Source organism: Balaenoptera acutorostrata, chromosome 6 (assembly GCF_949987535.1).
Source record: "Balaenoptera acutorostrata chromosome 6, mBalAcu1.1, whole genome shotgun sequence".
NCBI classification, from domain to species: Eukaryota; Metazoa; Chordata; class Mammalia; order Artiodactyla; family Balaenopteridae; genus Balaenoptera; species Balaenoptera acutorostrata.
Window position 1 is genome coordinate 111,825,286 of NC_080069.1, and position 25,938 is coordinate 111,851,223.

Consider the following 25,938-nt stretch of genomic DNA (forward strand, 5'->3'; position numbering starts at 1 on the left):
CACCACGTTCAAGTTCACCCTCTCCTTCTAGACCCTGTTAAAATGCCACCTCCTCTGCGAAGCACTATTCTGCCTCTGTTCTCCCACATTTTCTCCTCTTAGGGCAGTGACGTTCCTATGCAATGCTTCCAAGACCTTCCAGTAAGTAACCTTTACTTTTCTCTCCAGCTTTATTTTGTGCCACTCACCCTCTGGACTTCTCGGCTCCAGCTCTTTTAATGAACCACCCTCTCGCTACTTCAAGATAACAGGCATGATGTTTGCTCCACTTGCAACACTCTGCCTGCCTCCCTCCTATCTAGCTCCCAGGGACCAGGTCAACCCATTTTCTCAACTCCCCCAATCTAGGTTAGAGTTCCTGCTTTCAAAGAAACTGTATTTCCCTTTTCTTAACATGAATCACACACTTGAAATCACTTACTCAATGTCTGACTTCTCTGCTAGACTGTAACTGCCATGGCCTCAGTGACCACACCTGTTTTGTTCACTGTTATGTCCCTACCATGTAGCACTTTGTACACATTCAATACATACTTATTGAATAAATAAATGAACACACACACTTAAATCTTGGTTAGAGTTATTAGCACTTATACCCCACTTTCCCTACCAGTGTGTGAGCTCCTTTGTGGCAGGGATACTCTCTGGTCCATCCTTCCCACTCTTCCTCCCCTATGGTGCCCCAAATAGGCCCTTGCATGTTTTAGGTGCTTAGTGAATGGTTGTTGAATGGATACGAATAGATGGATGGATGGGTAGGATCTTAAAAAAAATTGTTGTAGTATTTTACTCTTCAAATAGCACCTAGATGATGTCAGTTGCCGGCATTTCTTGTGTGAGTCCTAATCGGTCCTAATTATGGGACCCCTATCAGCCAAGAGGCCACTTGTGCCTGATATGAAAGGGATTGGATTGGGGCAGGCAAAATAAATAAATAAATAAAAGCTGTTGGATCCTAAAAAATACATTCTAGGAGTAGAAGATGTTGTAGCAGTATTTTGCAGAGATTTTGCAATTCAAGTATGTAAGTGGATTCCAATTTCAAACAACATTTTGTTGTACTTTTAATAAATTGACGCCACTCTTTCTAACAGAGTGTAAATAGGATCCCTTCCATGTTTCACAACAACATCTTGCAGCCTTGACCTGTAAGAAGGCTCTGAAGTTCAAGTTCAGATTCATACCAAGTGTACATGGACAAATTAGCACATTTTACCCATTCTGAGATCACTAGCACTTGTACCCTGTGACCCACTAATGCCTGTTACACCAGATGTCCAAGATCTCACTCATCTGACCTATGCTGAATTGTCTGAAGAGCAGGATGAGAAGACCTTTCAAATTCTTTGTACACAAGAGAAGTTTCTTGCAGGATTGCATATATTCTCCCCTCTCTTTTTCATTCTTATAAAATGGATGAGAACACAACTCAAACTTGTAAATAAAACTATTGCTCATCTGTGCATTTGGTTTCCTTACCTGTAATTTTATTGGTTGATAGTCGGAATTTTCCTTGAATGATCCATTTTCTAGTTGACAATTCTCAACCAGCCACAATAAAGTATTACAAATTGAATTTTGGTTCTGATCTACATATTTACTTACTTGTCCAAGTACTCTTAAAGCAAAAGCTGTTAACCTTTGAGACAAAATCAAATAAATAAACATTTAGACATTGAATCCCTTTTGGCTTTCAACTTTCAGTGTGTTTTAGTTCATACAGTGTTTATTCTTGAAAAGAAAATAATGTTTTAAAACACACAATTCCAAAGTAAGTTGTTACCATTTCACAAGGGCAGGGAAGATTTCAGGAAGCTCTCCAAAAACAATCAAATGTGAGCAGCACATCTTCTGTGACTGCAACATTGTTAGCTTGTACACAAGCTGAAAATTGATGCCTGATAATAAAGAAATTCTTCTTTCTCTAAAGTTAAAGACAATAGTGTTGAAACAAATAGTTTTGTGTTAAAGCACTGACTCATGGGCATGAGATATGGAGGAAAGAAATCATAAAATTCTAGATTGTAAAATTTGTACAAGCTATCTGATCTAAATCCCCATCTGAAGTCTGAATTCTCTTCCCCAACATCCGTGGGAGTGTTTATCTCGCTTCCCCTTGAGCCATGTTATTGATGCAGAACTCACCACCTCCCAAGGAAGCTCTAATTATTATGATTAATTAGTCAAAAAGCAAGTTCAGTCTCTACTGTCTCTCAAAGAATAACAGAGGGGATCTAAATACTTCATGACCCCATGTGCCCCTTATGCCTCCTTTCTTCCCCTCCAGTTCCTTCACTCAGCAGCCCAGGAGCCAGAAGCCCTTGAGACTCAGACCACTTGACTCTCTCCCTCACTTTAAAATTTTGTTTTCCTTTTCCTTTTTAAAGGAATATTATTCTTAGTACTTTTTGTATCTTCCTTGTATTTCTAAAAAAATTTTTTTTGGAAAGTATTCAGTTGTTGGCCATTTTCTTCTATGTATGTTTATCTCCAAAGGAACTCATGGAGTTGGGCCTGGGGTGGTTGGGTCCAAGCGTTTCTATGTTTCTGGCTGGACACCATCCACTCAGTCTTGCCCAGAATCTTGAGAGGCTCTGGGGGTTTCCTGAGAGGCTATCGCATCTTCTCGTGGGGATTTCTGTTCTCCAGGCGTTTAGTTTCCAGCTCCTGCTGTGGTGTTTTCCAGTCTGTATCGACTCCCACTCCCTGCATCCTGGGTTTTATCCTCTGGTTGCCATACTCCAGGGGCCTGTGTGTCTTTCAAAATGTGCCACCCACACAGGGTCAGACCCACTTCTAAGGTACAATCTGTGAAATGTGGTGACTGGCTGGATATAAAGGAAAGGAAAGGGAAGGGAGGAGTCAAACTTGGTCAGTGGAGGACAAAGTATTGCTGTGCACTGATTAGGGGAACAGAGGAACAAAAGAATGAAATTGGCATGGAATGTGTTCAAAGGGCTTTTGGCTCCCAAGTCCACAGAAATGTGGATCTGGAGCTTAGGAAAGAAGATAGGCCTTGAGACGTGATTAGAGAATCATCTGCATAGGAATTATGGAAGTCATGGGCAAAGATGAGATTGCACAAGAAGAGAGTCTAGAAAATGAGGGTCAAGGATAAAATCCTGGGGACTCTCAACAGTTAAAGGGCATAATTTAAAAGACAATTATTCTAGATTGTAAACCCCTTAAAAGTGTTTCATATAGCAGAACCTACAAAGTACCTGTCACAGTGTTTTTAGTAAATATTTTGTCAAAGCATGATATTATTTTTTGAAAATAAGTTGCCATATGGATTTATTAATTCAGACTGACTTTCCCTCAAATAATCAGAATTTTGGAAGTTATTATGCTTCAACAATTAAGTACTTACAGAGCACCTACTATACGCCAGGTACATACGAGGCACTAGGAATACTTGAAACTGCCCACACAGAGCTTACATTCTAGTGGCGAGACAGACAATAAGTGTGGTAAGTAAGAATGTTAGTGATAAATTCTAAAGAGTAAAGGAAAGCCGGGGAGAAGAATATGAAGTGTTGGGATGGGAATGGCATGCTAGATAGAATGATCAACAGAGGCCTCATTGAGAAGGTGACTTTTGGTAAAGACTTGAAGGAGGTAGGAGAGTCAGCCATGCTGATACCTCAGGAAGAGGGGGAAGAGGGAGTACTCAATGCAAAGGCCCTGAGGTGGAAGCATGGCTGGCATGTTCGAGGAACAGCAAGAAGGCCAGTGAGGCTCGAGTGGAGTGAAAGAGAGTAGTAGGGGATGTAGTTGGAGAGGTGAGGTAGGGCTAGACCATGTAGGGCCTTGTAGATCACAGTAAGAAGTTTGGTTTTTACCCTGGGTAAGATGGGAAGCTCCTGAATGGTTTTGAGGGACGTGACCTAACATGTTTTAACAGACTCCCCTCTGGCTGCTGTGTTGAGTATAGACTGAAAAGGGGCAAGGGCTGAAGCTGAAAGACCAGAGGGGGCTAGTGTCATAATCCAGGTATGAGATGAGAATGGCTTGGACCAGGGTGGTGGGTTGGGATTGGTGAGAAGTAGTCAAGTTCAGGATATATTTCGGAGGTGCAGCCAAAAGGATTTGCTAGATCAGATGTGGCTCGTAAGAGAAAGAGGGCAGTGAAGGATGACCAGGCTTTTTGCCTGAGCAACTGGACAGAGTTTCCTCTAAGGTTGTTATTCTTTAGTTAATTAACTACTATATGAAAATGCAAGTCAAAACTTTGTACTTACCAAGTGCTAGCACTTCCACCCTTCCACATGCTGTAAGAATAGTCAGTATTTCTGAAGGACATGATGCTCACCATCCCTAAGAGGCACCAGGGAAAGAACACAGTGCTTCAGTGAGCCCCGTTTCCACTCAGAGAGTGCTTTATTAGCCCCTGGGAACACTAAACTTCCTTTGGTGTTGGGCAGCAAGCACATGCTCTGTGGCCAGCACTGAACTTCTCAAAGGAAGTATATGAATCGCTTGAATTGGGAATTATGAAGTAGAACATTCTGAGCTCATTCAAGAAGGAAGGAAGTACTCTGCAGAGTTTGGAATGCAGGTGTCTTGTATCTCATCCAGGCGTTTTAGTAAGTTAAGCCAAAGCGCTCCAGCAAACAGTATTTATTTGTGTAATAGAGTCCACCTCAAGAATTTTTTTTTTTGGCTGAAATGCTTTTACAAATAAACTTTTGTATGATTCATAACTTAAATATTAGTTTAATCAAACTATTAGTTTAAAAATCACAAGATTTTCATGTATAATATGTGAAATAGTTTTTTTCTTACCTTCTTTTAATTTTTTCTTCAAGTTCTGTTTTTGTGTTAATGAGTTAGCAGAAAAAATGTTCCAATTATTTCCTGCTTCCAGGTAGTGAAAAACATAGAATACTGGGACAGTGCTCATCAGTTCTGCCTCTGCATTCCCTTTGGGGAGGTGGGTAAGGATATCAATGCCTTCCTGACTCAGAACTGCAGACATGACCTCACCTATAAGCAGTCCTGAAACAAACAAACAAGCACACAAACAAAAATCATTGTAGGTACAATCAATTTCTGTCAACTTCTAACTGAGTAACAGTATATTTTAAATGGAGATAAGAGCAACCATCCCTATCCTTTCCTTTTTATCTAGGCAGCTGAATTACTTCTCAGAACTGGGGAGAGGAAAAAAATTTGATTAGAAGATGTATTTAAAAGAAACACCAAAAGCAGGCTTAAAAATACCACTGCAATATGGGGATAAAATGGTGTAATACAGTGGGCAGATTACAGCATAGAGGACATGGCAAATTAGTTGCCATTCAACCTGAAAGCTTTAGATATTGTAAACTCTATAAATCAACAGCATCCACAAAGCAAAGTGAAGAGTCTGAACTGAGAACACTCTGTGAGTGCTATGAGAGCTCTGTCTATAACTCATCGTGAGACCCTGGGAAAAACACTTTCTTATATATCTAACTACAGAGTTGGACATGATTAAAAAGGTCTTTTCCAGTACTAACATTCTGTGATTCCAAGGTTTTATCTAAGATAAAATGTAGTCAGGACGTTCTATTATTTTGATGATGCGTCATTGAATTTTTAATGGCTGGAGACCAGGGATAAATCCTGCTAAAGACACCACTTCTACAAATGTACTGGCACTCTAGAAGAGCAGAGCTGCTTTCTTGGGGCCATTTGCAGGTCACAAAGCCCTCTCTGGAACAGGACTGGCCACTAGGATAATAGAAAGTCCTTTAAATCTGGATGCAGCTGCACTCTCATTTTAGAGAGGTCTTTGGGCCAATGACAGCCCTCACCCTCCATCATGGGAGCACGCATCTTCATTCAAATCAGGCCACTGGAAGAAGAGGGTTGGAAGAGTGGTTAGGGATTTGAAGGTGGGAGTAGGAATAGGGTATTCCCAGAGGTCCCCTATTGTATATGCAACTGTGTAGAGAAGAGGAGAAATAGGATAATCATGAGAATATTTGATTTTTGTTTGAAACACAAAGTGAAATAAGAAATAAAAATGGCACTTGTTAATTTACCTTTTACACTCACAATCCTTTTGACTTTTGTTTTGGGGACCAAATCCAGTGGTAACCTGTATGGGAACTCCTTTCGCCTACTAATGACGCCTGAAATTTAAAAGAAAATTATTAGATTTACACAGAGTTCTTGAGGGAAGACTATTTGCAGATTATTTATAGTATACCTACTTTCAGGGAATTAAAAAAAAATAATAGACTCTTTTATAACAACAATATTAAAATTTAAAAGGGAAATTAAAAATAATCAAGGATTTTTTATCAAACCCTAGGCTTATATAATCTCATTAAATAAAGCATTAAAGTTGACTGTAAGCTTCCTGGTCATTACACAATAGGAAATAAATAGGTTATATAAATCTTATTCATCAGTAAAAGGGAGCATGCTGTTTTGTCCAAAGACAGAAAATTATTCCCGGAACTGAAATCTAAAAATAACTAACAAGTAATTCCTTAGTCAAGGAAATGTGAAGATTAGCTCCATTGGGAAGCATGCCCTGAAATCCCTTCTACCTTCTCCTCTCCATCTAACTTAGACGCTTTTTCTTTCTGCACAATAACAGAGTTTAAGCATGCTGTATCGGAGCATTTTCTACTGTAATCATTGGTTTATTTCATGAAAATGATAGTATTTATCATTCTACTGATAGAATACCAAGCACACTGCTCAGCTCTTTGAATGCATTGTTACACTGGATCCTCACAACAACCCTATGCACGGTGTCTACTATTATTATTTTAATTTTATAGATGAGAAAACTGAGGCTTAGAAAGCAAATTGCTCAAGGTCACAGGGCTAGTCCAGATGAAGCTGCATCTGAACTCAGGAAGCTTTACTGCAGAACCCATAGTAGTCACCACAAAGAGACTCCTCCTCCCATTGTCCTGCTAAGAAAGCTCTCTGAGGGCAGAACCATTTTTATTGAACGCTGTAGTCCCAAGCACTTAGTCCCTGGCACATGGTAGATGCTAAAAAAAAACACTAGTGACATTTTGCAATTGCATGGCCAAACCACATGGCTTTGCAGAAGAGACAGGAATGTTCCTCTTCTTTTCTCATCAACCTTTGATAAATGCTGAGGATATAATATTAAAATAAAACTCAGTGAAGACATTTGAGAGCTTTGCAATGTGGATGAAAGAGTACTGAGTTCAGAAAGAACTTACTCTGGATGTGACACTGGGCAAGACACAATCTTTCTATGCTTTGGTTTGCTCATCAGTTAAATAGAGGTAATAGTATTTTCCTCAAAGGGTTTTTGTAAAGATAAAAATAATGTAGACAAAGCATGGCAAACAGTTTGTGCTCAATATATGGTACTTATGACAGTAAGTTGTTTGAGATTATCTAAATTTGATCCTCTACCATTTTTTTCCATTGATACCTGCTCTTGACTATTTCATTTCTCATTATCAACTCTTCTACTAGATGGAAAAGGTACAGAAAAAAAAGCTAAAACTAAGAGAAGTCAATTTTACTCCTTGTCAGAGATCATAAAAAAGACCCATCAAGGCATCACTTATAAAGGTAGGTGCCAGAGAGATTAAAACATTTAAAAGTTAAATCTTTAAAACCAATAGGATAAAATATGCAATAATGTCTTTGTGAACTAAGATATATAACCATAAAATGAAATTATAATGAATTTGACTATATCAGAATAAAAGATTACTGTTCAAAACCCACTAAGGTTTACGACTGCTCAAAGAAGTATATGAAAGACAAAATCAACAAGAAATAGACAAGAAAACCCAAGTGGAAAATAGAAAAAAGTGCAAAAGATAGGAATAGGCAATTCACAGAATGGAATGGCCAGCAAGTATATGAAGGCCAGCAAATGGCCAGCAAGTATATGAAGAAATGTTTAGAAATCACTGTAATCAGAAGAATCCAAATTAAAACAATAATGAGATGTCACTTTATACCTCTCAAAAATGGCACATTTTAGAGAGGCGAGTAACACCAAGTGTTGGTGAGGATGTGGAATGAGGAGAATCCTTATGCAGTGCTGGTGGAGGTATAAATAGTACAGCCATTCTGAAGAGCAATGTGACAGAAGTAAATGATATGCAGTATATGTATGCCCTTTGACCCAGCAGTTCAACTCCGAGAAACATAGTCCAGATAAATTCTCACACAGATTCGTAAAGGGAGATGAATAAGGATGTTCATTGCAGCATTGTTGATGGTAGTGGGGAACCTGTCACTAGGGGATGGGTAAGTAAAATTGTGGTGGAATTGGAACTGAGCAGAACCCTGCAGGGCCCCCAAGTACAAAAATGAGCAGTTAATGATTAGGACAATAGTCACAGACTGAGTGTCTGATGCACATTCCTGAGTTGTTTTACAGATACTGTAACTGCCCCCAGAGGAAAAAAGCTAACTGCATGAGGACCAGACTGTAGCCATGACATTAGCTGCTCCATCTTGAGCAGTACTGAATCTATGGCTAGCACAATTCCAAGAACTGGCCTCAAGAGAATGGGATTAACATTATTGCTCATAATAAACTATATCTTTGTGGGCATCAAAATAATTGTATCTTGCTCTGCCCATATATGTAAGCAGGCAACTAAAATTGTCAGCGAAGATGCTACAGACCCATGTTGACATTTTCCACTCTGAGAATATGGTGCCCTATGTCAGCATGAAGAAAGTTACAGAAGATGGAGCTTCACCCCTGATCCCATAGAAATGGAATTATGTTTGACAGTGGGGAATTGAAAGAAGCTCTTTTGCCCCTTTCCTGTTTGTCCATTTCTATCCCCCTCTAACCTTAAAAGAACCTAATTATAGGAATGAGATCACTAGGCAGTTTGACCTAACTCCTAACTTATGCTCTCCTGAATGCACACCATGCAAAGAATCAAAGAACCTGTTGATTCTTTTCCTAGATAAAAAGAAGCAAAAATGAAGAATTAAGCAGTTAAAGAATGACTAGCTCTACAGGGAACTCTGCTCAATATTCTGTAATAATCTAAATGGGAAAAGAATTTGAAAAAGAATAGATGCATGTATACATATAAATGAATCACTTTGCTGAACACCCAAAACTAACACAACATTGTTAATCAACTATACTCCAATATAAAATAAAAATTTAAAAAAAAAAGGGCTTGCCCGGTGGCGCAGTGGTTAAGAATCTGCCTGCCAATGCAGGGGACACGGATTTGATCCCTGGTCCGGGAAGACCCACATGCCACGGAGCAGCTAAGCCCGTGTGCCACAACTACTGAGCCTGCGCTCTAGAGCCCGCGAGCCACAACGACTGAACCTGCGTGCCACACCTACTGAAGCCCACGCACTTTGAGCCCGTGCTCCACAACAAGAGAAGCCACTGCAATGAGAAGCCCGCGCACCACAACCTAGAGTAGCCCCTGCTCACCGCAACTAGAGAAAGCCCACCGCACAGCAACGAAGACCCAACTCAGCCAAAAATAAATAAATCAAAAAGAAAAAAAAAATAAGAATGACTAGCTCTCTACCCCCAACAGCCCCTTTAGAAATCCTGAAGGCAAATCACATGGCCAAGATAACATCTGAAGAGTCAGCCAGTCTGCACACAATGGAGAATGATGCAGAATTCAACCTCCTGCCTAGATGATTCACTGAGATTCTTCCCCCCTTCTCCTTTAAAAACTGTAATGGCTGAGCAGAAACTTTGGAGTTGGTCTTGGGATGCGAGTCTACCTTCTCCCCAGATTGCTGGCTTCTCTGATTAAAGCATCTTTCCTTTCTATTGACATTTGCCTCTCAAATTATTGCCTTTTGAGCGGTAAGCAGCCGAACCTGAGTTTGGCAACAGAATACACTCTAAAATATTGTGTAGAAGCAGTGAGTTAAATGCATGTATAGCAATAGAAATATTTGTTTAAAACAGAGTATTGTGTTTAAAAACTTAAGAACTAGAACAGGACCTATAGCACAATACCTTTTATATGTTAAAAAAACATACACACACAAAACAACCTTTCCTCCATATTCTAAGACATATTTCAAGCATATTAGATTGGGGGCATTTGAAGGAAGGGAAATGGGAGTGGAGGTCAGGCATGAGGAGAGAAAATAAAACATGAGAGGGGCCTGCCCAAACCAATGATGATGATGTGCTGAGAACTGAGGTGGGTGAGGAGCTGAACTCTCTTTATCTGAGATACAAGAAGAATTGGGGGAGAGAGCTTGTCAGGCAGAGAAAGCAGGAACCAAAGGCTAGGGCTAGTCGTGTGTATTGAGTTTCTGTGTTTAGTCTCTTTTTAAACTGATGTCACATAATTTTAATTACTATCACTTTACAATTTGTTCTGATACCTCATTCTCCCTCACTGATATTTTTCTCAGATTTCCTCTAACATTATTGTCTGTTTACTTTTCCAAATACGTTTTTTTAGTCTTTTAAAAAAAAACTCTGTAAAGTGTCATAGCAGTATAGCAATTCCAATATACACAGATTGGAACTATTTAATAAAATCTCTGAAATAAACTGGACAGAATTGGTTGTCATCTTTACCCTATTTAGCACTCTGGAAAGTAACAAAGTTGCCTGAATCTAAGTTGTCTAAAATGATAAAGGAAAAAAGTCATGTGACAAGATTGGAAAGAGGCATAGAGTCTTTTTTATTAACCAAGATTTTTGATGGAGAGATCTATTCCCCGATAAAAGATCATTGCCATCTTGTGGGCCTGATGTTCACACCTGGGATGGGTAAGACAGGGCTGTTTTGGAAAGCTGTTTGCAATAACGTTAGTATAGCAGGCATAAGGGGGAAGAGAAAGAGAAGACAAAGGAAGCAGTGGCTCTGAGGTGTGATGTGACTGCATGAGGCCAAAACCTCAGAATTTGTCATATAACTCCCCATATATCCCTCCCAGGCTGGGAGGAGGTCTGTGTGAAGATAAAATTAGAGAAAAAAGTTTGCGTGAAGTCATCCTTATTCAGTTTATGGGACTCAGCTGATTAGAAATGTAAATATTAATTCTTTGCTTTCCTAGAGGAAATAGCACTCTGAGTACAGTGGTCTTGATTTGTAAGAAAACTTTTTTTTTTTCCATTGCTGTAGCACTGAAAGAAAAGAAGAATGATACAATGCAACAATAAGGTAAATTTCAACCATTTAATAAGAACTACAGTAGTCTGTCTTTTTTTTGGTGAAAAGAATTGTTAACTGAAAACATTCTAAATTTCATCAATACGGAGGTATTTAGGCCTTGATGAAGTGCTCAAATGTTTGCACAATTCTAACTTTAAGAAGATTCAAAAAAAAAAAGGAAGATTCAGAATATCTCAACTGGAGGAAAAGCAAGGAAGCAGGAACAATGAGGAATGGCTTTGTTAAGTAATTTATCAGCATTATTGTGTTTTCAAATAATGCATGTTAGATAAGAATGTAAATGACTTTTTCTTAGGTGTTTTTGGACTGATGGTTCTAAAAGAAACTATTATAAATTATTATTGTGATGGATAGAATGGTAAAATGACTAATATATAAGGGAAGTCATGCAATGATTACTATTTCAATGCTTTGTATTTAAAACTAATGGGGTTACTTTGGGAATTCCCTGGCGGTCCAGTGGTTAGGGCTTGGTACTTTCACTGCCTGAGTTCCATCCCTGGTGGGGAAATAAGATCCCAAAAGGCACGCCATGCAGCAAAACAAACAAACAAACAGAAACCGAATGGGATTATTTTTCTTTGTTCTAAGCCCATCCAGATTATAATATAACACATGCTATCAAAAATGGCAGTGAACTAAGAAGTGGATATTTCTGATTCTAGACAACTAACATTTTTAAAAATAGTGTTTCAGCTTACACATCTCTCTAGGGCAAAAGACAACATATAAAATACAAACTCATTTTGCCTACCGTAGATACCCTTTGGGTCCAGAGTAGTGCCAGCATAACTTTCCCTTTTGACACCTTCCGGCTAAAATAAAGGCAAAAATCATTCAGTTAAGAACGTAATTAAATTTATATGACCTGAATGCTTGAATCAACTTGACTACTTTTCCAATTAAAAAATCCTTTTTTTTTTTTTTTGGAGAAGGCAAAGTATGTTTAAATACTTATTTGTCTACCTCCAGGAATAAGATTTTCTGGCTATTTGCATGATGATCAGAGCAAATACTTAAATAGAAGTTATTATAAGCCAGGTAATTGATCTAAGTGCTTTGTATGTATTAGCTCATTTAACCTCAAAAATACTCTATGGAGTAGAGCTCCCATGTGACATATGAGGAAACTGACACCCAGAGAGATCAAGAAACTTATCCTGTGTCACACTGCTAGGGAGTAGTGGAGCCAGGATTCAAACTCAGGCAGTGTGGTTCCAGAATCTGTGCATGGAACAACCATGCGAAGATGCATAGGAAATAGATGTGCCTTGTGCAAAATAAGTCAATACATGTTTACTGAAGTGAATTTCATGGCTGAAAACAGAACTCAGAGAATGTAGACCTCGGAAGACCCAGTTCTGTCATTAACATTCTTGCCAAGAATCTTAATCTTAATGAGATAACATGAAAACACTCAACAGACTGTGTGGGTAAACAGTACTTAAGAAATGATAGTTTTCTTCCTTTTTTGGCCTGTTTACTCATTTACAAAATGGAAAATTTTCTAGACTATAGATTCTAAACTATAAATGCATGGATCCTATCTTATTTATTGCTGTAGCTCCAGTACTTAGCATAATGTCTGGTACAGATTTCAAAACACCAAAATGTTAAAATTGGGTATCTCTGGTTGTAGGGGTTTTTGGTGGTTTTAATTTTCTTCTCTGTGGTTTTTCAGTATTCCATGCTTTCTACAATGAGCAAGTATCATTGTTTTATTTAAACTTTAAAAACATAATTTCAGACTTAAAGAAAAGTTATAAGAATAGTCCAAAAATATCTGAGATAACCTCCACCCAGGTTCCCCCAAATGTTAGCATTTTGTTATGTTTGTGTTATCATTTTCTCTGTGTGTCTCTTTCTGAATCACTTAAGCATGAGCTGCTGATAACTTTTTTTTTCAGAAAGAAAAAAGTGTTTTTGAAAGAATTTTTAAAAAGCATATTTTCTTACCACCACTCGTAATGTTTTTATTAAGATTTCATTTCCATCAGAAGTCTCCAGTGAGAAGCTGATGTTGTGGAGGCCGATTTCCAGAGGAAGCACGCTGAAGGTCACCAAGTGGCTGGAGGAGCCCTCTATTCTCTGGGGCAGACATTTGGAGGAACTTTTCCCCTGAGGGTCAATGTCTGGGCTTCCCGATGAACAGATTCCCTCCACGGGAGACATTTTAACACAGAACTGAAATATCACCAGTGAACAATTACTTCAAAACATTTTATGATAAGGAAAGCACGCCCTGATTACATTCATCTGGACAAAATCTCTCCCCTGGTACTCGTTAAATAATCCCTTAGATTCCAAGGCTGTAGAGAAAGCTCATTTCAGATTTTCTAAAACACACAAACCAGTTGCCATAGAGCTTAGCAATGTGACAGGATGTCTAGAAAGCTCAACACTGGCTCAGAAACATCTAACCTCCCTTAGACTCTTACCTACTAAATCGGGTACAACACTACTGAAGTTCTTTGTTCATGTTGTCATGATAGCATTTGTTACACTGTCTCTTTACATGTTTATATTTTAAGCAGTGGGAGCCCAGGCTCAGGCACTCTGTGTGTCTTATTCATCTTTGTATCTTATAGCTCAGCCTTTGGTATTCAATAAATGGTTTTATGAAAGACAGGAAACTCCATCTCTTGGCATTTAAGGTCCTGCCTAATATGCCCCCGACCAACTTTTCCAATCTTGCCTCTTATTAACTTCCCACTTGTACCCCGTTATACAGCCAGACTCTGGCTCCGGAAAGACCTAGGTTCAAATCTTGGCTCTGCCACTTCCTGTGTGACAAGAGCACATTGCATGACCCTCCATTTCTTCATCTTTGTAATGGGGATAATAATGATACCTACTGACTTCTGGCTCAAACAGTGAATATTTTTCATCTCCTCTCCAAAATCTAGTGAACTGACAGAACTATACCCAAAATAATAAATCTGTAAGATCCAGAATAAATCAAGCAGGTAAACAAGGAAGAGTAACAACATTCAACAACTAATTTTGAGGAATTTCTCAAAAATGGCAAGCTCCTTTTCCCTCTTAACTATCTTCTTGGGAAACACAACAGCTAGGGTGGGTGAGGCAGGAGTTAAAGAAGACTTTTGGGTCACCTGAGGCCAATGATTCCCCCTGGAGAGCTGGGGTAGGGTAGGTAAGGATAGATACAGAAGAGTGATTTGATCAAATTCAACATGAATTCATTATAAAAACTCTTAGTAAATTGAGATAGAAAGCAACTTTTGAAACTGATATCAAATATCAAAAAAAAAAAAAAAAAAACCAAACCCAAAAACCAAAAACTCCGGCAGTGGTTCTGCTTTCAGAAATAGCCAAGTAGCTCCTACTTGGATAACTCTTCTGCAAATAATAACTATAAGCTCTAGACAAAATACGTATTTAAAAAAAACAAAAACTACCTGAAGGCACTAGAGATTGGAAGAGAAGGTGACACTCAGAAGAAAGGAGGGACACTGTGTGAGGGTCCTATATTTTTACAGTTTTAACCTGAGGACAGTCACCATTTGTCCCTTAAGGAGTAGCTAAACCTCCAGTAGAACCTGCCATCTTATTGGCTTAAAGAACCAGGGGACAGAGTATGGCGCAGCCACCACAGTGGAAAAGTGAAGGACCTCCAGGTTCAGCATATAAACTTTGCTCAAACCTGGTCAACCCCTGAACTACGCACAGCACAGACTCTAAGCATCCCAGCTAAGGCTAAAGGAACTGAACTGAGATTTCAAAGTTTGAGATTGATTCAGCCAACTGCCTGCTAAAACACACAAACCAAGATGAAAGCTCTTCAGAGGATCGTAATGGAATCCAGAGTCTCTATAACATTTCATTAAGAAAGTCCAAGGGTCAATGCAAAGTTACTAGATGTAAAGAAATAGGAAAGTGTGATCTGTACTCAAGAGGAAAGGTAATTAATCAGTAATCACCCTGAGATATCTCAGATGTTCTTGTTTCTTGTTTTGATATGATGAATACTGCACTGATAATTTAAAAATTAAATAAAATATGGCAGTACCATGAGATGTGTGACACTTAAAACACTGTTTAATTATAATTATGTCATTGCACTTTGTGGTGCTCTGAGCAGTAGTGCAATATAATGAAAGCACTACATACGGTCTATGTCACAACCACTCAACTCTGCCATGGATAATACCTACACAAATGGGTGTGGCTTTAAACTTTATTTATGGACACTGAAATTTGAATTTCATATAATTTTCATGTGCCATGAAATATTCTTCTTCTACTTCCCCCCCCCTCAACCTTTTAGAAATGTGAAAAACATTCTTATCTTATAGGCCATAAAAGAAGAGGGAGCAGGCCAGTTTTGGCCCATGGGCCATAGATTGCTGACCCCTGATCTAGTACATAAAGCAAAAGAATGAAGAGATGTAAAAAATTCAGTATTGTAGACAAGTCAGTTTCCCTTACAGTAATTTATAAATTCAGGATAATACTTATCAAAACCTGAATACATTTTTAACTAGATCAGCAAGCAATTATTTGACACTTAGAGTCTTATAATCATAAAACTTAAAAATAATTCAAGGGCTTCCCTGGTGGCGCAGTGGTTGAGAGTCTGCCTGCTAATGCAGGGGACACGGGTTCGAGCCCTGGTCTGGGAAGATCCCACATGCCGCGGAGCGGCTGGGCCCGTGAGCCACAGCTGCTGAGCCTGCGCGTCTGGAGCCTGTGCCCCGCAGCGGGAGGGGCCGCGATAGTGAAAGGCCCGCGCACCGCGATGAAGAGCGGTCCCCGCACCGCGATGAAGAGCGGTCCCCGCACCGCGATGAAGAGTGGCCCCCACTTGCCGCAACTAGAGAAAGCCCTCGCACGAACCGAAGACCCAGCACAGCCAAAAATAAATAAATAAATAAATAAATAAATAATAAATTAAAAAAAATAATAATAATTCAATTTCAGTGTATGTACATATTTTTGTTGCATCAAAGTATGAGAGAGTAATCGATAGAAAACATTCAAGTGTAAAATACATAACACTAGGAGAGTGGAATGGAAATATGAGTTCACAGATAAAAGGAATGGTATATAATCTGTTGTTAACGAGTTTATTCGGGTATTTTTAAATGGATTGCTATGGTATTTAGATTCTGCTGTATACCTTTAAAAGTTTGATATAACAGTTTTATTTTTAAAATATCAATACTCAAGTATTCCCGAAGTTATAAATTTGCATATTTTTTTGAATTTATGATGAAAAATTTTAGATGCCAATTTAAAAATGTGCCAATGGGGTACTTAGTTTTTCCAAAAAGATTTAGGGAGCTGTAAGCGAAATTTTTGGAGACCACTGAAATACTCATGTCTAAGAATAAAATTAGAGCTTTAAAAAAAAAATAGAGTCAGATTTTCGGACTGCATTGAGTTCCTATATAAAATTTTGTGATTGTGATTTTCAAGAGAAATCAGACAGCCTAATGTATAACTCTGTTTAGAAATGTGTTGGCAAAAAGAAGACAAATGGTGGGTCTGGCCATGGCTGGAGTTTTTCACAGAGTGTACCCCAGAGCAATAGGGGATCAAGGGAGTTGACATGTTTTTAATCCGTGAGGCTATAATGATGGCTTATGAATTCTAAACTGAACAAGGAGTGAAGTAAAGACTTTAGCATAAGAAGGCTAATGAAGAATAAAAAGTAATGGAGTCAAAGAGCTGGAGGTTTCAATGATGCTGTAGAACCGTAGCTACAAAGTAACAAGGTTAATGAGTCAGAAGGATAGGTAGGAGGTGGTCAGTTGGTGAGATGTTTGAAATCAAATTTTCCGGGGGGGAAGACAAGATCTGCAAGGTGAAGAGTGTGAATGGCTAAAATGGAGGAAAGGAAAGGGTTGTTAGAGGTAAAGAGATCAGGGTGATGAATGAACCAAATGTAAGCTCATCTTTCTCTGAGCCTCCACAGCACATTGATTATCTTAAGGACTTGTATTCTTCATTGAATTGGAGTTGTATGAATAGTTATCTTAACTCTTCTTCTTTTCTTCTTCCCTTCACTGAGTTGAGTTTGTGTGTGTGTGTACGTGATAATTCCATTAATAGAATTCTCAGAAAATCAGGGACATCTTCATTTTTTCCATTTATTTGAACATACCATAAATACTTACCAGAATTCCAGACGTTCTATAGTTGTAAACAGTTCCACTCAATTGGATCTGTTCCCCTCGTACAACAGAATATGGTATATTCATTTCCAGGAAGACACTTTTGAACACCTTTGCCTTGAGAGTATCAGCAACACATATACCTTCAGCCCAAAGTGAAAGCAAAGTTGAAGCATATTAGGGAATTCCCATAATGCCTTATTAGTACTAAAATGTCTCAGATTTGCTTTGCTTCAAGGAAAAAACGAAAGTTAGATGATGTTTTTCTCTGCCCTAACACCCCATGTCCTTGAATTTTCTACTCACTGATTTTTTTAAATTGAGCTATAATTGACGTATAATATTATATTAGCTTCAGGTGTACAACATGATTCGATATTTGTATACATTGTGAAATGATCATCACAATAAGTCTAGTTAACATCCACCACCACACATATTACAAATTTTTTTTCTTGTGGTAAGAACTTTTAAGATCTATTCTTTTATCATTGTTCTTCATTCAGTAATTATTGGTATTAACAGAAAACTTCATTTGTCCAACAAATATTTAATTCTATTTAAGGCGTGAGAATGTTTATTAACTAAAGCACCAAATCTCTTTTTTAGATATTCATGATTGGTTCCGTTTAATGGGCATAAAATTTTGATTGTGGAAACCAAGATTTATAAGAACAAAATATAGCGAGCAAACAAGCCAAGCCTGAAGTTATTTATAAAGTGTCTGCACTAAATCACCACAAAAGGGCACTAGTCCAGGAGAGACATTATATATTTTTCTCTAACTCTACTGAATCTTCTACTCACTGAGAAAATACAAAGGAAAATGGGAGCTTCACATCAGTATTTATAAAATGATGACTAATAGAAGAACAAAAGAAGAAACTGATACAGTCCATGATGTGGGCACATCTAAGTCTCTTTGTAATACATTAAAAATAGGTTTTAATAAATGACACCACCTAAGTCCTGGGTAAACTAAAAAGACAATAACAAAAAACTGCATTTTGCCAAATCAAATCATTCCTTAAGTGAGTATATAACTTCAATTTGCTTACCACTATTTGAAATGCCAACACCTTGAATTTCCCAAGTAGTTAGAGAATCAGGTAGCACAAACTGCAACTGGTTTCTGAAAGTTAAAATGTTGATATATTCAAATACAGCGGAACATTGATTAACCCAAATTGACAGCTTGCATTAACAGAATTCTTGCTTCACACTACTTTAGAAGAAAGAAAAAAATCACAACAGAACAAAATCACATCAGGTATTAAAGAAAAATCAGGCAAGAAAAGTTTATTCAGTAACTCTTATACTCATTCCATGTTTTTAGATATTTCACTTGTATGATGAGAATTCAAATTCAGAAGGATGTCTTTGAAACATTGCAAATTCAAAACATACAATTAAAAGAAAAAAATTATGTTTATTGTGTAGTATGCTCTAAAATAGGGAAGCAAAATACTAATGCATCTTAACACTGCTCATAACAAAGTTGATATAACTAAACATTTCTGATTAAGATCAAGCTTATACTCATTCAACAAACAGCTATTGTGCACCAACTTTGTGTCAAGCATAGCACTAAATACTGAGTACACAGCACTCATAGATACAGTCCTGCTCTCAAGCCGTTCACGGTCTAGTGGAAGAAATAGTTCAGTATATAAATTGCGATTCACTGTAATAACTGTACCAATAAAACTTTTAAAAAGTTCAGAGGCAGTGTGCATTGATTCAACAAATTTATTTTAGTGCCTCTAGAAGCCGGACCCTATGCCAGGTCCTGGATATAAAACTAACCTGAATTTAGTCCTTGCCCTGGAAGTATTTACATTTTAATGTGGAAGACAGTCAGGTAAACAGGACATCATTATATTGTGTGATATGTGCAACAGAGTTCATTGAGAGGGGCAATACATCCAATCACTGGGTGGGGGACAGTAGTGGAAAGATCTGCGAGGGGAAATGCTAGCCAAGGGGCAATGTCAGATGAAGTGGACAACACTGTGGAGGAGGAATCAGGCAGGACAAGGGTAGAGGCCAGGAGACCCATTAGAAGTCGGATGTCAGGCCCTGAACTCACTGCCTTGATGGCTCCTTGGAAAGTCTGTGCTTTGAGCCCCACCCCTCAACACCCCCCCACCCCCCGCCCCGCCGACCTGAGGAAGGGTGACACTCAGGGAAGGGGCACTGTTTTCAGTGCCTGGTACAGAGTAGGCATTCTATAAACATGTGTTGAATAAAGGACTTTAACAAGAAAAGAACCTTTCCCCTATAAATCAATGTTTGTTTTGTAGTTACAGATATTTCAGGATGAAAACAGCTGCGTAATGCAGTGTAAAGCACACAGTTGTGCTTGGTAAAGGCTACCTGAAATGGAATGAAGTTGAATGGAATGGTACCCTTCTTCCCCAAGAGTTCATCATGACCTGGAACCAATTATTAGAAGAAATCACACGCTAAAAAAAAAAGAAGTAAAATAAAATTTGACCCAATGGTGGTATCATCTTAACTCTTAAATAAAATATTGGGAAATGGGTAATTTCCAGATTTTTGGTCAGAATATTTGCATCTTCCCATATTTTTCAGAGAAATGTCAAAGAAACGTAATACCTTTTGGGGACATGATGAACTTCCCATAACCAGCTTTCTGGAAAATAAGTCCTTATTTCTGGTTTGGTTACTGGTAAAAGAGTCTTTATATCTGGGGGAAAAAGTATATTTGATTATGGAAAAACAGCATAAATTCTACTTAGAGCTGAATTTTAAAATACGGACATTAATCAATAGCTTAAGCATTTTCGGAAAGGTCAATGAAACATTTTGTTTAGTGATTTCAAAATAGAACAATAAAGGCCTTAGGATTTCTCCACTAGTGGCACTGACAAAATGAATAAAGCATAAAAATATGTTTAATAATTTGTTTTTTAAATTGCTAAATGTTTCATGTTCCGGAAATTATACAAGATACTAATTTAGTCTATAAAGTTATTTGCATTTTAAAAATTGCATAATTGTTTTTATTTTGTAAAATAGGGAGGTTTATATGATTCTCTGCCTTACCTCAGAAATTTATTTATATTTTCTTTAATAAAAATGGACAGAATGTCTGCTTCTGTCCAAGATGCACTGATAGGGACTGGAGTTACCCCTCTGCCTTAAAAAAACTAGAAAACCAGACACAACAGCTTTCAAATATTAGACCATAAGTGAGCCAGGGCAGTGATCCCTGAGAAAAGGGAGACAGATTGGGTGAACCCTAAAATTATCCAGGTTTACTGTCTGGAGGCAGTTTACAGGCTTTAGAGCAGGGAGAGAAACCCATACAGACCCTGGCAGAGTTGCAACACCACCCACGGGAGTTTGGGAGGCCAAGCTGTCTAGAACAAGGGACAGAGAGGAGGGAGCTACAGAGGCTGAATTCCAGGCAGCTGATGCCAACCCAGATGATTAGAGTTGAAAAACTGGACCACGAAAAATCGATATGTACTAGATTGTTCATAAAAAATACTGCGTGTAATAAGCAAAACTCTGAAAACAGCCTAAATATATCTAATAACCTGGTTTTGATAAATGGCCACAAGAATTTATTTCTGCAGAAATGTACCCACTCAGAATGATGACATTTAAGACATACTGTTAAGGGCTTTCCTGGTGGCACAGTGATTAAGAATCCTCCCGCCAATGCGGGGGACACAGGTACGAGCCCCGGTCCGGGAAGATTCCACATGACGCGGAACAACTAAGCCCATGCGCCACAACTACTGAGCCTGCGCTCTAGAGCCCGTGAGCCACAACTACTGAGCCCACGTGCCACAGCTACTGAAGCCCGCGCACCTAGAGCCTGTGCTCTGCAACAAGAGAAGCCACCGCAACGAGAAGCCTGCGCACCACAACAAAAGAATAGCCCCCGCTCACCGCAACTAGAGAAAGCCCGTGCACGCCAACGAAGACCCAACGCAGCCAAAAATAAATAAATAAATAAATTTTGAAAAAAAGAAAAAAAGTAACAACAACAACAACAAAAGACATACTGTTAAGCAAAACAATCAAACAGGATCTGTCACTCTGCTTTTGTTTGTTTTGACTGTATATAAATGAATTGAAAGTCCTAAAAGTTCTGAAAACATGTTAATGAGAGTTCTATAAATTCTGAAAATGTATATTGTGGTTGAAATTGAAATAAGATTTCAACTTTATGTGAGTACATTTAAGGTTATGCTACATTTAGAAATCTTTTGCTATATGTGGTCAGTATAGGTATAAACAGAATTTTTAATGGTTGTAATATCACAGAACCATGGAATTTTAGAACTCAAAGGCATATTAGAGGGCTTCCCCAGTGGCGCAGTGGTTGGGAATCTGCCTGCTAATGCAGGGGGCACGGGTTCGAGCCCTGGTCTGGGAGGATCCCACATGCCGCGGAGCAACTAGGCCCGTGAGCCACAACTACTGAGCCTGCACGTCTGGAGCCTGTGCTCCGCAACAAGAGAGGCCACGATAATGAGAGGCCCGCGCACCGCGATGAAGAGTGGCCCCCACTTGCCACAACTAGAGAGAGCCGTTGCACAGAAACGAAGACCCAACACAGCCAAAAATAAATAAATAAATAAACTTATTTTTTTTAAAAAAAGGCATATTAGAGATCACCTGGCCCAAGCTTCTTGCTTTAAAAATGAGGAGACTGAGGCTCAGAGAGGATAAATAATCATTCACGTTTATAGAATGAGTCAGCTTCAAACTTGCCTGGGTCTTGACTATGGACTAGTGCACTCTACTCTGTATTATATATACCTCTTCTGATTCCCAAAAATGACAACAAAATTTTTTTCTTAACAGCATTTGCAAGTTATCTTTTCTACTTTCCGTTTTAAATAGAGCATGTAAACCACCTTTTTCGGAAGCATAAAATTACATCAAGCTCCCCATATTTTCCAATAGAAAATGTCAAACTTACGTAGCCTTCCCAAGTGGATATTTTTATGATGCTCTTCATCACGGAACTGGCTTGCGATGGCACAACAGTCCTTGAAAGCTTTGACGCATCTTGGGCCTATCGTAATCCGAGCGGCTCGCTGCTCACAGGTTTCATCATCATTACGATAGGCTCCATCATAACAACATTTCTTCAACTTTGCAAATTTGTATTTAGCAGCTGAAATGGTAATAATTCAAGTGCCCTTGATTATGCATAGAGTCAAAACATCTCAGGCTTAGAAAGGCTCTTGAGGGATACTGGATTTCTGCTGTCACAGGACCCCAGCCCCACAACAGCCATGGCTAGTTGACTGTCCAGCCCCACTTTGGAACTACCCTAGGAATGGGAGAATGTGGCCCCATAAGGTAGTCCACTCTGATTTGCACTAAATGGTTAAGGGCTTCCTGCAACTAAGCTGAGGACTGACTTTTGAAACTGGCGCCTTGGGTTCAGCACCCTTTGAGTAAAATAAGTTAATGATCTGAGAAGCCTGCAAATATCTGAAGATAGTTACCATCACTATACAAGTATGTTCTTCTTCAAGCTAAATATCCTATTGTTTTCAAACGTTTCTTGTGGTTTGTGGTTTCAAACATTTCTTCACCAGTGGCATCTTTCCTCATCATAAGTGCTTCGATTAATCAGTATCTCTCTTTTCATATCATTAAAACTTAGAATGAAGGTTAGAATTAAAATGACTCATATACAGATGGAAAGTATTATTGTACTACTATAAACATCTTATTAGTTGAGCTCAGGGCACTGACTCCTGGTTCAATGTTCTTTCTATTGTAACATTGCCAATTATCATATCTCTGTTTAAATAATACTTAAAAATAATTTCTGTTGGGATTATTTCCCCCCCACCAAATAATCTAAAATACTCTTAACTGTTAAATGCATGCAATAAGAGATAGACGTCCAGGTATATCTCAAAGTTACTTAAATCATGGATTTTGTTAGAATAAAATGGAAGAATGTGATTTTAATTACTAGATGAAGTTTGCAGAGAGGAAATATTTGTGACAAATAAAAGTTAATCTTTTATATTTTAGAGATAGAAATAACAAAGACTTATTCCCTCAGATTAAGGTTATGGCAAATGAACTATTGGATTAATTTGGATTAACCTTTCCAGGGGTGGTGAGCTAGATGTCTGTACATATCTTTCTTTTCACCCATTCTATTTGAATTAGGAGAAATTAGATAATGTTTACTTTTCTCCAGCTTTTGAATGACACGATCATAACCTTTCGACAATCACATGAAACTTTTAGAGTACCTTCTTCATCTATCTTCTTTTGCAGCGTTCTTTTTGGCCTGAGAATTTCTTTACAAGGTTCATCTGTTTTAAAAAGATAAAGAAAAAGAAGGGGAAAAAGGAGATAAAATCTCAAAAACCACAAAATTCCCTGAAATTATTTAACTTTTTAAAACATTCACGTCATTCATTCAACAAATACTGAGAGCCTGCTTTCGACAAGGCACCGCACACCACACATCTCAATGTGACTTGTTTTTAGAGGAGCTCACAATCTATTGTCACACAGTTTGACTTGTTTGATCTGAATTTGGTTTTGAATCCTGCAACCTTTTTTTTTTTTTTTTTTAATTTTTAATTTATTATTTATTTATTATGTTTATTTTTGGCTGTGTTGGGTCTTCGTTTCTGTGCGAGGGCCTTCTCCAGTTGCGGCGAGTGGGGGCCACTCTTCATCGCGGTGCGCGGGCCTGTCACCATAGCGGCCTCTCTTGTTGCGGAGCAGAGGCTCCAGACGCTCAGGCTCAGCAGTTGTGGCTCACGGGCCCGGTTGCTCCGCGGCACGTGGGATCTTCCCAGACCAGGGCTCGAACCCGTGTCCCCTGCATTGGCAGGCAGACTCTCAACCACTGCGCCACCAGGGAAGCCCCCCTGCAACCTTTTTGATCCACTGATTACAAGGAAATCTCTAAGCTTTTAGAGTGAGCCATGTTTCTGTTAGGTATGGTATTTTAATTATTTTTGGTGTTTATATCACTGCAAATAATAGTATCATGTATAATTATGAACAATTTTAAAACCACAGAAAGAAGATGATTAAGATGTGGTCCTTGGGCTTCCCTGGTGGTGCAGCGGTTGAGAATTTGCCTGCCAATGCAGGGGGCACGGGTTCGAGCCCTGGTCTGGGAAGATCCCACATGCCACGGAGCAACTGGGCCCGTGAGCCACAATTACTGAGCCTGCGCGTCTGGAGCCTGTGCTCCACAGCAAGAGAGGCCGCGATAGTGAGAGGCCCGTGCACCGCGATGAAGAGAGGCCCCCGCTTGCCACAACTAGAGAAAGCCCTCGCACAGAAACGAAGACCCAACACAGCAAAAATAAATAAATAAATAAAATTAAGAAGTGTTGTAAGAAAGGTTTAATTAAAAAAAAAAAAAAGTTAGGCAACAGAAACATTAAAAAAAAAAAAAAAAAAAAAGATGTGGTCCTTGCCCTTAAAGAGCTCCCAGTGCAGTGACTGAGACAAGATGTGTAATTAAGTGTAAGAACGTACAGTGATGAACTGCTAAAAATAGATCTAGTCCTCCCTATAGTATTCCCCCTATTAAAGGAGGAGGCAATGATCAATTCTATATGGGGAAGAGGCCAAATCAAGGAGATGATTCTTCTTCTAGCTTCTCCAGGCTAATAAAAGGGAAAGCAGTCCTAATAAGGAAAGGCCCAAAGATGTAAAATAGCTTAGTGCCACCCATAACTAACTTGGTTCTGTATGGCTTAGACATAAGGTCATGTAGAGTGAGATGAGAAACAGCTGGAAAGAGCTGGAGAGAGGATCGTGGAAGGCCTTGAGTATTACAGTAAAGAATTCGTACTTTATCTTGAAGGCTAATGAAACATTTTATACAGAGGCGTTACCTAGTCATGTCATTATAAGATCAGTGTAGACAATATTCTGGAGGAGGGACAAAAATGAGGTCTGGGAGGCAAATCATCCATGTAAATTTCAGTAATCAATTTGAAGAATAAACAAAAAGTACTGGGTGTTTTACCATTTTCCTGGGAGTTGTCTGCGTTTGCGTTGGTGAGGAAGGTGAGTCCAGCCAGGTGGAATACGTCTGCATTGTCGCGGCCACCACCTGCCCCGCAGCCCAGGTCATTCTTCTCTAAAGTTTGAAATACCTGTCCAGAGGTAGTTAGTTAATTTAATAATTCTTAGGAATTAACTAAAGGCAATATGGTGAGCCTATTCAGATGTGGAAATCATTCCTATGAAAAACTAAAGGTACAAGTTGTTACATGGTTCTAACAAATCTGTGAAATGCACAGCCCACTCATTTACCAAATGGGCAGAGACCAAATTTCCCAACTGCATTCCTTTAGTTTGTCCTTTTGTATTTAGAAATACATATCTATTCAAAATTAAATCAAGAACTAAGTCTTAAGCTTTGATGAGGTGATTCTTTGAAATCGACCCCATGCTGTTTTGTACACAGATTGCATACTGCGATCAATATAATGTCCAAAAATGAATAAATGAGTGAATATATGAATAAATGAATTAATAAACAAGCTAATTTTTAAGTCGCTAAAAGAAAAAAGAACACAATCTCTTGTATTTTGGGGAAGAGGGCTCTAGGTTCTAAGTGGGTGAGAACTTGTTTGCGGGGGCAGGCTTTTTCCAGTTTTAATTTTGACCCC

General features: G+C 38.7%; 1 protein-coding gene across 2 annotated transcripts in view; it reads right to left on the bottom strand.

The window, feature by feature from the left end:
- Nucleotides 1-25,938, bottom strand: part of C5 (complement C5) — an 80,821-nt gene that overhangs the window by 25,945 nt on the left and 28,938 nt on the right. For both annotated transcript variants that reach the window (XR_009008655.1, XM_007178108.2), the window contains exons 15-26: nucleotides 25,290-25,419; nucleotides 23,542-23,604; nucleotides 22,239-22,436; nucleotides 19,895-19,985; nucleotides 18,334-18,407; nucleotides 17,279-17,418; nucleotides 13,095-13,322; nucleotides 11,893-11,953; nucleotides 6,030-6,119; nucleotides 4,786-4,998; nucleotides 4,242-4,317; nucleotides 1,480-1,639 (exon numbers count right to left, since the gene is read on the bottom strand). Coding sequence is in view for 1 of the 2 variants with exons in the window: in XM_007178108.2 (XP_007178170.1) it covers nucleotides 1,480-1,639; nucleotides 4,242-4,317; nucleotides 4,786-4,998; nucleotides 6,030-6,119; nucleotides 11,893-11,953; nucleotides 13,095-13,322; nucleotides 17,279-17,418; nucleotides 18,334-18,407; nucleotides 19,895-19,985; nucleotides 22,239-22,436; nucleotides 23,542-23,604; nucleotides 25,290-25,419 (1,524 nt within the window). In the remaining variant the exon portion in view is untranslated. The remainder of the gene's footprint in view (nucleotides 1-1,479; nucleotides 1,640-4,241; nucleotides 4,318-4,785; nucleotides 4,999-6,029; nucleotides 6,120-11,892; nucleotides 11,954-13,094; nucleotides 13,323-17,278; nucleotides 17,419-18,333; nucleotides 18,408-19,894; nucleotides 19,986-22,238; nucleotides 22,437-23,541; nucleotides 23,605-25,289; nucleotides 25,420-25,938) is intronic.